This window comes from Pseudophryne corroboree, chromosome 10 (assembly GCF_028390025.1).
Source record: "Pseudophryne corroboree isolate aPseCor3 chromosome 10, aPseCor3.hap2, whole genome shotgun sequence".
NCBI classification, from domain to species: Eukaryota; Metazoa; Chordata; class Amphibia; order Anura; family Myobatrachidae; genus Pseudophryne; species Pseudophryne corroboree.
The window spans coordinates 96,987,519-97,000,455 of record NC_086453.1 but is presented as its reverse complement, the minus strand read 5'-3'; the positions used below and the strand labels follow the sequence as shown (position 1 = coordinate 97,000,455).

Here is a 12,937-nt window from a genome sequence, read left to right as displayed (position 1 = left end):
GCTCAGTACGTTAAAAGTCAGAAAACATACTGGTCACGGGCAGCCTTATCGAGCTATGCATGCCCAATATGGACATAAGGGCAAATTTCTAAGGAACATGTGCAGCCTATCCAGCCTGCACATTCACACTAATGTATACTAATTTAGGACTACAGAGAAGCTCTTTCCAGGAGTATTATGTTACCAGCGAAGGCCATTTTTAACTCCGTAATGGGGCACTTTCTCATAGACCAGCTCACAGGCGCCCCCGTTACATGTCACATTGGGGGATGGCAATGCGTCTCACCCCTGTTCAGCGTCTTGCTAAGGGTCATGCCAAGTGCTTCCCAAGCTGCTAGGCTGTCCCATCCTCTTTCTTCAGTGTTTGGCTGCCATGCAGAGCAGAGATTAGAAAGACTTCCCTCCCAACCTTTCCCCAGATGGCCATCAACCATCGATAGTTAGCAACCATTGAGTGTTTTGCTATTGTTAGCAGAGATGCGGGCAGTGTTTTATTTATTTTTTTCCCCACCAGATCAGTGTACGGGGCATAGCTGCCCCCCTCTTCCCCGAATGGCTTGCCACCTTTACAGCACTGACGCCCATTGATGACTCAAACCACTGTTGGTTCCACATCAACGGTTTACTTCCATTGATGTGATGTGACAATTGCACCATCGATGGGGGCTATCAACGGTGAATGATTTGATGGCCATCTCTACCTCTCCCCCGAGGAACACTGCGGCCTGTGGGTGGGATAGTGCCTGAGAAGCGGGGCAGTTGGGATACATGCAACATTCTGTATTCCTGTGTAAGCTAAGGAAAGTTTTGTAGCTGTAATGATAAATTGATAATTTTATCTACGCCTCCTGTCGTTTTACCTACATATTATATAGATAGGGAATTTTATCAGGAATTTGGAGTTTTCAAATTCATCAGGAATTTTCAGGAAAATATAAAACAAGGAAAAGCAGAATTTGAGCATCTGTGAAATAGAACAAAAGTTATGTTCAACATTGTATTTTAGCAATTTGTTTTCTCATTTATATTCTTTGATGGTGCTCAATGGCCCTAGACTGTGATTCATATATTTGCTTTTATGTAGTCTGTTTCCTAAGCTTGTGTGCGTGGGTATTTGTATACCCCCTCCCCTATGTACCCTTATAAATGACACATCAGCTTAGTTACTGGGAGTGTAAACTAAGGGCAGCTCCCGTTTCAAAGATGTCGGTCGCCGCCTCCGCCTCCTAGTTTTTCCAACGTGCCCTTACCCGGCCTCCCCCGGATCTCACGCAGCTTCCTGTTGAAGACGTGGCTCCGGGACTGCCATATTGTGTGGAGGACCGTCAGAGGCCAATCAGCAAGACAGGCCCCGTACCCGGCTCTGATTCCCGCAACCATGGTGAGAGCCGGTAACGGGCTGCGTGGGGAAGAGCGTGGGGTCAGGGCCCGGGAACTGGCTGTGTGCTGGGAGGGGGAGGCCGGGGGTAGTGGCAGCTGAGCTGTTTACACTCCCGGGGGGTGTAAGGACTAGCCCAGGCTGGAGCAGTGTGCTGGGTGACAGGTGAGGGGGTATAGGCGGCAGCTGGGCCCATACAGGTGATACAGAGAAAGGGCTCTATGTACTAAGCCTTGGAGAGAGACAAAGTGGGGGAGGTAAAGTACCAGCCAACCAGCTCCTGTCATTTCTCAAGCACAGCATGTAATATGGCTGGTACTTTATCTCTTTCTACTTTATCTCTCTCCAAGACTCCTTATCTCTATCCAAGGCTTAGTACATAGACCCCAAAGTAACTTGCTGACAGTGACAGTGTCGGTCGGGCAGGATTGCTGATATCACTTTGCTGCCTTATCCTTCAGGTGACAGGTTACTGTAGTGTAATACAGTTATTGGGTGGTGATTATACAGCAATGTAACCTGGTGACACAACATGAAGAAATGCGCTACAGTGTACCTTTATTACCGATTACATATAGCGCTGGAATACTGTGCTGTAGAGAATATATAGGCATTCACATCAGTGCCTGTCCCAATGGAGCTTACACTCTATACGCTGTGCCACATGGATACACACATATACACTAGTGTTTTTGTCTGAAGCCAATTATCCTAGCTGGGGAGGAGATGTATTAAGTCTACAATAAAAGTTCAGAATTTGGGGTATACTGACCTAACATAAGTAAACATCTATCTATCTATATCTATCTATCTATCTATCTCCATTCTTAAATAATAAAATCTAACACTGTTCCTCTCCTCTATGGGGGGAATTCAAGTGTTTTGCGTGGCGGCGGCCACTAGATTGTCCCCAACGGAGCAATTCAAGTGTTACTCTATTTGAGTGCATACAGCTGTGGCGCTGACATTACTGTTATGATAATCTGTGATTTTAATGGGCTGGTAACTAGTGTGTGTGTGTATGTATGTATGTATGTATGTGTATATATATATATATATATATATATATATATATATATATATATATATATATATATATATAGTGAAATGTTAGTGTACCCCATGTCCTGAACTTAACCAAACGCCACACACACAGGGCTTTGGTGGCCATTGAACTCAGGACCTCAGTGATGTGAGGCTACTAGCTAATCACTGTGCCCCCCTGCCGCCCCATATGTTCCTGCAGTTATACAGAAGGGTAAGTGGGTAACTTTGCCCTTTAGTTCTATTGTGAAATAGCAGCTGTTGCTTTTATCTATTGTAGCAGGAAAGTCCACTTCCCTTCTCCATGGCTCTATCCTATGTTATTCTTCTGGTTTGGCAGTAAGTCACAGGAGAGAGGTGGGTGCCAAGGTAATAGGGGTTGCATTTGTTTTGGGACTGGAACAGGTGAAAACCATGTTGGCTGCCCAAAGCTATTTATGCCATGAGAATGGCGGGGACTTTGTTCTGGGACACTCTGGCCGAAGTGTAGGTGATGATTACAGTGTAATCGGCTTGGTAACTGCTGAAGATGTGAAAATACTACATTTTGAAGTTACTGGATATAGTAGAAAAAATGAGATTTTGTAGAACAAAAAAATTAGCTTGACATGAAAAGTAAAATGTACAATAATATAGCCAAGTTTTGGATCCACATTTAAAGCTGCAGCACGTTTGACTGTCAATTATCTGTGGATTTGTGCTTTTGTTATAGTGCTTTAAGTTGTCGTTGTGTGTAAGTGAAAGATATGGTTTAAAAAAATGAATTTGCTGTTGAATATTTTTTTTTTTGTTTGTTTTCAATATCCTCCTGAATGAAGCATTGAAAGGCAAATAAGGCATACTGTATGTACGCCAATTCCTTCCTTCAGCTTATGAGTGTGGCTGTGTATTGCAGTACTCCCTCCTTAGTGTCCGCCTTCCTTCAGTTCATCTACCTTTAGCAGTCCTTATAGGCCCTACACACTCGGCGATGTGCAGCCGAGCTGCCCGACCGCCGATACGGGCGACCCGGCGGCGGGGGGGCAGTGACGGGGGGAATGAAGTTTCTTCACTCCCCCCGTCACCCGGCTCCGTAGACTTGCAGGCAAATATGGACGATCTCGTCCATATAGGCCTGCATGCACAGCCGACATAGCACCAGCAATGAACGAGCGCGGGGCCGCGCATCGTTCATCGCTGGTGCCTCCACACTGGACGATATGAACGTTATCTCGTTCATTAATGAACGAGATCGTTCATATCGTGCAGTGATATCGGCATGTGTGTAGGGCCCATTAGATAGGAGAGCTGTGATGCTGGGGCTAAGCCACCCAAAGGGTGAGCATACAGTAGTTTGTGTCCAGACTCTTGTAATAGGGCATTTGCACACGCTGGAGTACATATAGGAAACATTCCATGTAAAGCTTTAGACCACTGGATTACTCTTAATAAAATAAGTAAACTGTTCTTTAAGGAGAATTGGATTATTTAGAGGACTACGCTAGTAATAAATCCAGAGCGATTAAGGAGACCCCTAGGACAGTGGTTCTCAAACTGGGTGTCCCAGAGCCCTTTCAGAGGTGCCATGGTTTGGTGGTCCAGGACTAATTCAGATTATTTCTATTCAATATAATAGGCAAAACCAGTGCTAGTGGCTTCTTATCATAAAATATATAGGCAAACAGAAGTGAATCCTGTCCCTCACTATGTAACTGAACCTCAGGATGACATAGAAACTCAATTTACTAAATGTAGTAATTTTTTCCCCCCAGCATTTCACAATAAGATACATTTAGTCTAGGGGTGCCGTGAAAAAAGTTGATACTCTTGGGCACCGTGATTCAAAAAAGTTTGGGAACCACTGATCTAGGATTGTTAAACACGTGGAAATTTTGGTTAACTATGAGCATGAATTAGTCAACATATGTGACTAGAAATCTTTCTTTGGGGACCGCATTCGTAAAAAGTCTGTGTTTAAATATTGAATCCATAAGGAATGGGCACAGAGGGAAATGAATTGCTATCATTCATAAAGATTAGAATGCATGCATCAGTGAGGAAGGGAAGAAACGGAGTTCGGTCTCTAAAGTAGCTACAGCTGACATTTCTGCCAGAGCTTAAATTCCTCTTGGAGGCGGGGGTCCTCAGTCTCCCTATGAATAGGAAGATGGAGAAAACTTTCAGACATCAATCACTATCATTAAATTCAGATGTCGCCATGGTGTCAGTGGAACGCTCAGATTATAGTGAGAGACTCCACTGCATGCAGTACTTGTTAATAATTCCTATGTGAACCCTCCCTGGACACCATTGGTTTTCCGGCAAGATCTTTGACTAATCTGCAATTGAAGGGGCCCTTCTGTTGAGAAACTAATTAGAATCCATGATATTAAAGTCCTATGGAGAGCAGGCAGGCCAGTAAGACAGAGCAACAAACAAAATGTTCCTACTACCGCCACACATCCCTTTAGTGCTGTCATGTATATATCTGTGGCTGAATAAATCTCCAAAGTGTTCACCAGTCTGAGCCACAAGTTCAGTGTAACTTTATTTCTCTGACGTCCTAGTGGATGCTGGGGACTCCGTAAGGACCATGGGGAATAGACGGCTCCGCAGGAGACTGGGCACACTAAAAGAAAGATTTGGTACTACCTGGTGTGCACTGGCTCCTCCCTCTATGCCCCTCCTCCAGACCTCAGTTAGATTTCTGTGCCCGGCCGAGCTGGATGCACACTAGGGGCTCTCCTGAGCTCCTAGAAAGAAAGTATATGTTAGGTTTTTTATTTTACAGTGAGACCTGCTGGCAACAGGCTCACTGCAACGAGGGACTAAGGGGAGAAGAAGCGAACCTACCTGCTTGCAGCTAGCTTGGGCTTCTTAGGCTACTGGACACCATTAGCTCCAGAGGGATCGACCGCAGGACCCATCCTTGGTGTTCGTTCCCGGAGCCGCGCCGCCGTCCACCTTACAGAGCCAGAAGCATGAAGAGGGTCCGGAAAATCGGCGGCAGAAGGCTTCAGTCTTCACCAAGGTAGTGCACAGCACTGCAGCTGTGCGCCATTGCTCCTCATACACACTTCACACTCCGGTCACTGAGGGTGCAGGGCGCTGGGGGGGGGGGGGGCGCCCTGAGCAGCAATAAAAACACCTTGGCTGGCAAAATAATCACAATTTCTCTGACGTCCTAGTGGATGCTGGGACTCCGTCAGGACCATGGGGAATAGCGGCTCCGCAGGAGACAGGGCACAAAATTTAAAAGTTTGACCACTAGGTGGTGTGTACTGGCTCCTCCCCCTATGACCCTCCTCCAAGCCTCAGTTAGGTTTTTGTGCCCGTCCGAGCAGGGTGCAATCTAGGTGGCTCTCATAAAGAGCTGCTTAGAGTAAAAGTTTTGATAGGTTTCTTATTTTCAGTGAGTCCTGCTGGCAACAGGCTCACTGCAACGAGGGACCTAGGGGAGAAGGAGTGAACTCACCTGCGTGCAGGATGGATTTGCTTCTTAGGCTACTGGACACTAGCTCCAGAGGGACGATCACAGGTACAGCCTGGATGGGTCACCGGAGCCGCGCCGCCGACCCCCTTGCAGATGCCGAAGTAAGAAGAGGTCCAGAAACCGGCGGCTGAAGGCTTTTCAGTCTTCATGAGGTAGCGCACAGCACTGCAGCTGTGCGCCATTGCGCTCAGGCACACTTCACACCAGCGGTCACTGAGGGTGCAGGGCGCTGGGGGGGGCGCCCTGGGCAGCAATGAGATTACCTTTCTGGCTAAAAAGAATACATCACATATAGTCCCTGAGGCTATATGGATGTATTTCACCCCTGCCAGGTCTCAGAAAAACCGGGAGAAGAGCCCGCCGGAATAGGGGGCGGGGCCTATCTCCTCAGCACACAGCGCCATTTTCCTACACAGCTCCGCTGCTAGGAAGGCTCCCAGGCTCTCCCCTGCACTGCACTACAGAAACAGGGTAAAAAACAGAGAGGGGGGGCATTTTTTGGCGATATTATATATATTTAAGCAGCTATAAGGAAACAACACTTATATAAGGTTGTTCCTATATAATTATAGCGCTTTGGTGTGTGCTGGCAAACTCTCCCTCTGTCTCCCCAAAGGGCTAGTGGGGTCCTGTCTTCTATCAGAGCATTCCCTGTGTGTCTGCTGTGTCGGTACGTGTGTGTCGACATGTATGAGGACGATGTTGGTGTGGAGGCGGAGCAATTGCCGGTAATGGTGATGTCACCCCCTAGGGAGTCGACACCGGAATGGATGGCTTTGTTTATGGAATTACGTGATAATGTCAGCACGCTGCAAAAGTCGGTTGACGACATGAGACGACCGACAAACCAATTAGCACCTGTACAGGCGTCTCAAACACCGTCAGGGGCTGTAAAACGCCCTTTGCCTCAGTCGGTCGACACAGACCCAGACACGGACACCGAATCTAGTGTCGACGGTGAAGAAACGAACGTATTTTCCAGTAGGGCCACACGTTATATGATCACGGCAATGAAGGAGGCTTTGCATATCTCTGATACTGCAAGTACCACAAAAAGGGGTATTATGTGGGGTCTGAAAAAACTACCTGTAGTTTTTCCTGAATCAGAGGAATTGAATGACGTGTGTGATGAAGCGTGGGTTACCCCTGATAAAAAACTGCTAATTTCAAAGAAGTTATTGGCATTATACCCTTTCCCGCCAGAGGTTAGGGCGCGCTGGGAAACACCCCCTAGGGTGGACAAGGCGCTCACACGTTTATCCAAACAAGTGGCGTTACCGTCTCCTGATACGGCCGCCCTCAAGGATCCAGCTGATAGGAGGCTGGAAAATACTCTAAAAAGTATATACACACATACTGGTGTTATACTGCGACCAGCAATCGCCTCAGCCTGGATGTGCAGTGCTGGGGTGGCTTGGTCGGAGTCCCTGACTGAAAATATTGATACCCTGGATAGGGACAGTATTTTATTGACTATAGAGCAATTAAAGGATGCATTCCTTTATATGCGAGATGCACAGAGAGATATCTGCACTCTGGCATCAAGAGTAAGTGCGATGTCCATATCTGCCAGAAGAAGTCTATGGACACGACAGTGGTCAGGCGATGCGGATTCCAAACGGCATATGGAAGTATTACCGTATAAAGGGGAGGAATTATTTGGGGTCGGTCTATCGGATTTGGTAGCCACGGCAACAGCCGGGAAGTCCACCTTTTTACCTCAAGTCCCCTCCCAACAGAAAAAGACGCAGTCTTTTCAGCCGCAGTCCTTTCGTTCCTATAAGAACAAGCGAGCAAAAGGACATTCATATTTGCCCCGAGGCAAAGGAAAGGGTAAAAGACTGCACCAAGCAGCCCCTTCCCAGGAGCAGAAGTCCTCCCCGGCTTCTGCAAAGGCCTCAGCATGACGCTGGGACCTTACAAGCGGACTCAGGGGCGGTGGGGGGTCGCCTCAAGAATTTCAGCGCACAGTGGGCTCACTCGCAGGTGGACCCCTGGATCCTGCAGGTAGTATCTCAGGGTTACAGGTTGGAATTCGAGAAGTCTCCCCCTCGCCGGTTCCTAAAGTCTGCTTTGCCAACGTCTCCCTCCGACAGGGCGACGGTATTGGAAGCCATTCACAAGCTGTATTCTCAGCAGGTGATAGTCAAGGTACCCCTTCTACAACAGGGAAAGGGGTATTACTCCACGCTATTTGTGGTACCGAAGCCGGACGGCTCGGTAAGACCTATTTTAAATCTGAAATCTCTGAACCTGTACATACAAAAATTCAAGTTCAAGATGGAGTCACTCAGAGCAGTGATAGCGAATCTGGAAGAAGGGGATTTTATGGTGTCCTTGGACATCAAGGATGCTTACCTTCATGTCCCAATTTGGCCTTCACACCAAGGGTTCCTCAGGTTCGTGGTACAAAACTGTCATTATCAGTTTCAGACGCTGCCGTTTGGATTGTCCACGGCACCCAGGGTCTTTACCAAGGTGATGGCCGAAATGATGATCCTTCTTCGAAGAGAAGGCGTATTAATTATCCCTTACTTGGACGATCTCCTGATAAGGGCAAGATCCAGAGAACAGCTGGAGGTCGGAGTAGCACTAACTCAAGTAGTGCTCCAACAGCACGGGTGGATTCTGAATTTTCCAAAATCCCAACTGATCCCGACGACACGTCTGCTGTTCCTAGGGATGATTCTGGACACTGTTCAGAAAAAGGTATTTCTTCCAGAGGAGAAAGCCAGGGAGTTATCCGAACTAGTCAGGAACCTCCTAAAACCAGGGACAGTGTCTGTGCATCAATGCACAAGAGTCCTGGGAAAAATGGTCCCCATACCCAGAGCTCCTGCACTTAACATAAAGAAAACTGAAGGCCCTCTGGTATGCCCAATCAGGTCAGTCCTTTGTAATGCCAGATCTATAAGAAACAAGACTGCAACAATTGCTGACCTTATTGAATCTGCAGATCTAGCCTGTATTACAGAGACCTGGCTAGACGAAAATGCAGCACCTATATTGGAGGCTGCGGTACCAACAAACTACTCTGTCATCCACAACCCAAGACTGGACCGCAGGGGTGGCGGGGTGGCTATCTGCTTCAAAAAAGAACTTAAACTTAGGGTCCACCCTATTGAAATTACTCGCTCATTTGAGTGCATTGCTGCCCAGAGTTCGACAGGATTAGGTTTCAGAGTACTTCTCATCTACCGGCCACCTGGAGATGGAAAGATATTTCTACAAGAAATTGCAGACACTGTTGCTGGCCTGGTTCTGGAACATCAAAGATGGCTCATCCTCGGGGATTTCAATGCATGGGTGGATGATGAGCTCTCACGCCTTGGCCAAGACCTCCTGTGCACAATGAATGGTCTGGGCTTCACACAGATAATTCCCTCTGCCACACATAAAAGTGGTCACACTCTTGATCTTGTCTTTCAGATTGGATTAGAAGTCACTGACCTAAAAATAAACCCAGTCATCTGGTCAGACCACTACTCCCTCTGGTTCTCAGTTGCAACCCCTCAAATAAGATCTCTGCCCGTGGAGTTGTCCAGGTACCGTCCAAGGAGGGGTATGACTCCCCAGGCTCTTGCAGCAAATATGGATCTCTCTGCTATACTGGGTGCCTGTGAAGATCCCTGTTCCCTAGTCCGTTATTATAATAGGGATGTTAAGGCTGCAATTGATATTATCGCCCCTGTGCGTATAAGACCTCGTAAACCACATCGTCAAGCTCCATGGTACGACAACAGTGTTAGTGAGCTCAAGAAAAGGGGGCGTAGACTGGAAAGACGATGGAGGAAGACTAACCTAGTGGATGACAAAATAAAACTAATAAAGCATAACGAAGAATATCAATCGACAATCACTCGCAAGAAATCACAGTTCCTGTCAAATGAGATCACAGCAGCAAACAATAGGCCAGCTCAACTTTTCCGCACAGTGGAGATGCTTTGCAAGCCAGCATGCCTGCAGACTGATGAGACCCTTTCCCAAGCAAGATGCAACGAGTTTGCAAACTTCTTTGCAGATAAAATATCCACCATCCGGGCTGGAATATCCACAGTGCCATCAAAGGAGAGCCAAACTACAAAGCCTGCCAATATAAGCTACCTGCCTTCATGGACCAGCTTTGACCCAGTGGATGTAAAGGACACTGCTGAAATTGCTCGGATTTTGCGTCCCACCACCTGTGGCCTGGACCCAGCCTCAACCAAGCTTCTAATAGGTTGTACGGATATAATCGGTCCTGTCTTTGCAAAAATTGTTCAATGCTCTTTGCAGACAGGCATTTTTCCTGGACCCCTAAAGGAAGCAATTGTTAGACCACTTCTTAAAAAACCTAATTTAGATCCCGACTGCATGTCCAACTACAGACCGGTATCAAACCTTCCTTTCCTAGGAAAGGTTATTGAGAAAGTGGTTGCAAATCAACTGGAAACTCGCCTGACAACCCATGATATTTATGATCCATTTCAATCAGGATTCAGGAGAAGACATAGCACTGAAACAGCCCTGGTGTGTGTGTGTTAAATGATCTTCTGATGGCAAAAGACAGAGGTGACTGTTCAATATTAATCCTTCTGGATCTCTCGGCAGCATTTGATACCGTGGACCACGGGCTTCTGATTGAGCGACTGATACACTTCTGTGGTCTGGATGGCACAGTCCTAAACTGGTTCAAATCATTTCTCACAGGCAGGTCACAGAGAGTATCATCTGGATTATACTCATCACCACCAGTGCCATTGCCATGTGGTGTCCCACAAGGTTCTATACTATCCCCCATGCTTTTTGCAGTATACATGCTCCCATTGGGCGAAATAATCAGGCGCCATGGCCTGGTCTACCACTGCTATGCAGATGATACACAACTGTACTTGTCCTTTGCTCCGGGCACTGATAACCCAGTAGCAACCCTGAATGGCTGTCTAGCTGAACTACAGGAGTGGATGAGCGCCAGTTGGCTGCGACTGAACCCGGATAAAACAGAGGTCCTTATAATACGACCGCAACATCAAAGGACAAGACTGCAGCATAGCCAACCAACTGGACTTACACTCGGGGATTCAGAATTACAGACCAGTGATCATGTGCGGAATCTTGGCGTTGTCCTGGATGATGGCTTGACACTTAAACATCAGATATCAGCCACAATCAAATCCTCATTCTTTCACCTGAGGAACATAGCCAGAATCAAGCACCTAATTCCCTCAGATGATATGCCAAAAGTCATACATGCATTTGTATCATCTCGATTAGACTACTGTAATGCCCTCTACCTTGGTCTACCAGCAAAAGAATTGCAACGCTTACAGCTGGTGCAAAACACAGCTGCCAGGCTGTTAACCAACCAGCCCCGTTCCAGCCACATAACACCCATCCTCTACTCCCTTCACTGGCTGCCTGTAAGATGGCGAATCCTCTTCAAGATTGGCTTACTGAGTTTCAAAGCATTACATGACCAAGGCCCAAGGTACCTGAAACAGCTTCTGATCCCATACTGCCCCACTCGATTACTGCGATCTGTAGATGAAGGACTTTTAGCAGTACCTAGAATCTACCGTAATTCATCTGGGGGTCGAGCTTTTAGTCATGCGGCTCCGACTCTATGGAACTCACTTCCCAGCACAGTGCGAGAGGCCCCAACTATAGAATCCTTCAAAAGTAGACTCAAGACTTTCCTGTTTACTCAAGCATTTCCATAGTGTCTCTTTTAGTATCTTCATGCTTCTGTATTTTATGAAAAATGTACTTCATTATTTTTCTGTACTATATTATGCTGTGTATCTGTTAAGCGCCTTGAGTCCTATTGGAGAAAGAGCGCTATATAAATAAAATTATTATTATTATTATTATTATTCTTACGAAGCGATTCCATTCGGCAGATTCCATGCACGAATTTTTCAGTGGGATCTGCTAGACAAATGGTCCGGATCGCAGATGCATCAGCGGATAAAATTGTCGACAAGGACAAGGGTCTCTCTGCTATGGTGGTTGCAGAGTGCTCATCTGTTGGAGGGCCGCAGATTCGGCATACAGAACTGGGTCCTAGTGACCACGGATGCCAGCCTGAGAGGCTGGGGAGCGGTCACACAAGGAAGAAACTTCCAGGGCGTGTGGTCAAGCCTGGAAACGTCTCTTCACATAAATATACTGGAACTAAGAGCAATCTACAATGCTCTAAGCCTGGTGTTCATTCCGGGAGTGGACAACTGGGAAGCAGACTTCCTCAGCAGACACGATCTTCACCCGGGAGAGTGGGGACTTCATCCAGAAGTCTTCCACATGATTGTGGTCCATTGGGAAAGACCAATGGTGGACATGATGGCGTCCCGCCTCAACAAAAAACTGGACAGGTATTGCGCCAGGTCAAGAGATCCTCAGGCAATAGCTGTGGACGCTCTGGTAACACCATGGGTGTACCAGTCAGTGTATGTGTTCCCTCCTCTGCCTCTCATACCCAAGGTACTGAGAATTATACGGCAAAGGGGAGTAAGAACGATACTAGTGGCTCCGGACTGGCCAAGAAGGACTTGGTACCCGGAACTTCAGGAGATGCTCACGGAAGATCCGTGGCCTCTACCTCTAAGAAGGGATCTGCTTCAGCAGGGACCGTGTCTATTCCAAGACTTACCGCGGCTGCGTTTGACGGCATGGCGGTTGAACGCCGGATCCTAAAGGAAAAAGGCATTCCGGAAGAGGTCATCCCTACCCTGGTCAAAGCCAGGAAGGAGGTGACTGCACAACATTATCACCGCATATGGAGAAAATATGTTGCATGGTGTGAGGCCAGGAAGGCCCCGACAGAGGAATTTTAACTGGGTCGATTCCTACATTTCCTGCAAACAGGATTATCTATGGGCCTCAAATTAGGGTCCATTAAGGTTCAAATTTCGGCCCTGTCGATTTTCTTCCAGAAAGAATTGGCTTCAGTTCCTGAAGTCCAGACTTTTGTAAAAGGAGTACTACATATACAGCCCCCGGTTGTGCCCCCAGTGGCACCGTGGGATCTCAATGTAGTTTTGGATTTTCTCAAATCCCATTGGTTT

General features: G+C 47.2%; 1 protein-coding gene across 1 annotated transcript in view; it reads left to right on the top strand.

The window, feature by feature from the left end:
* The first annotated feature begins 1,265 nt into the window (after positions 1–1,265).
* ARCN1 (archain 1) overlaps positions 1,266–12,937 on the top strand; it is an 83,343-nt gene continuing 71,671 nt past the window's right edge. The window contains exon 1 of the mRNA XM_063942628.1: positions 1,266–1,381. Within this exon, the coding sequence (XP_063798698.1) occupies positions 1,379–1,381 (3 nt within the window). The 5' untranslated portion in view covers positions 1,266–1,378. The remainder of the gene's footprint in view (positions 1,382–12,937) is intronic.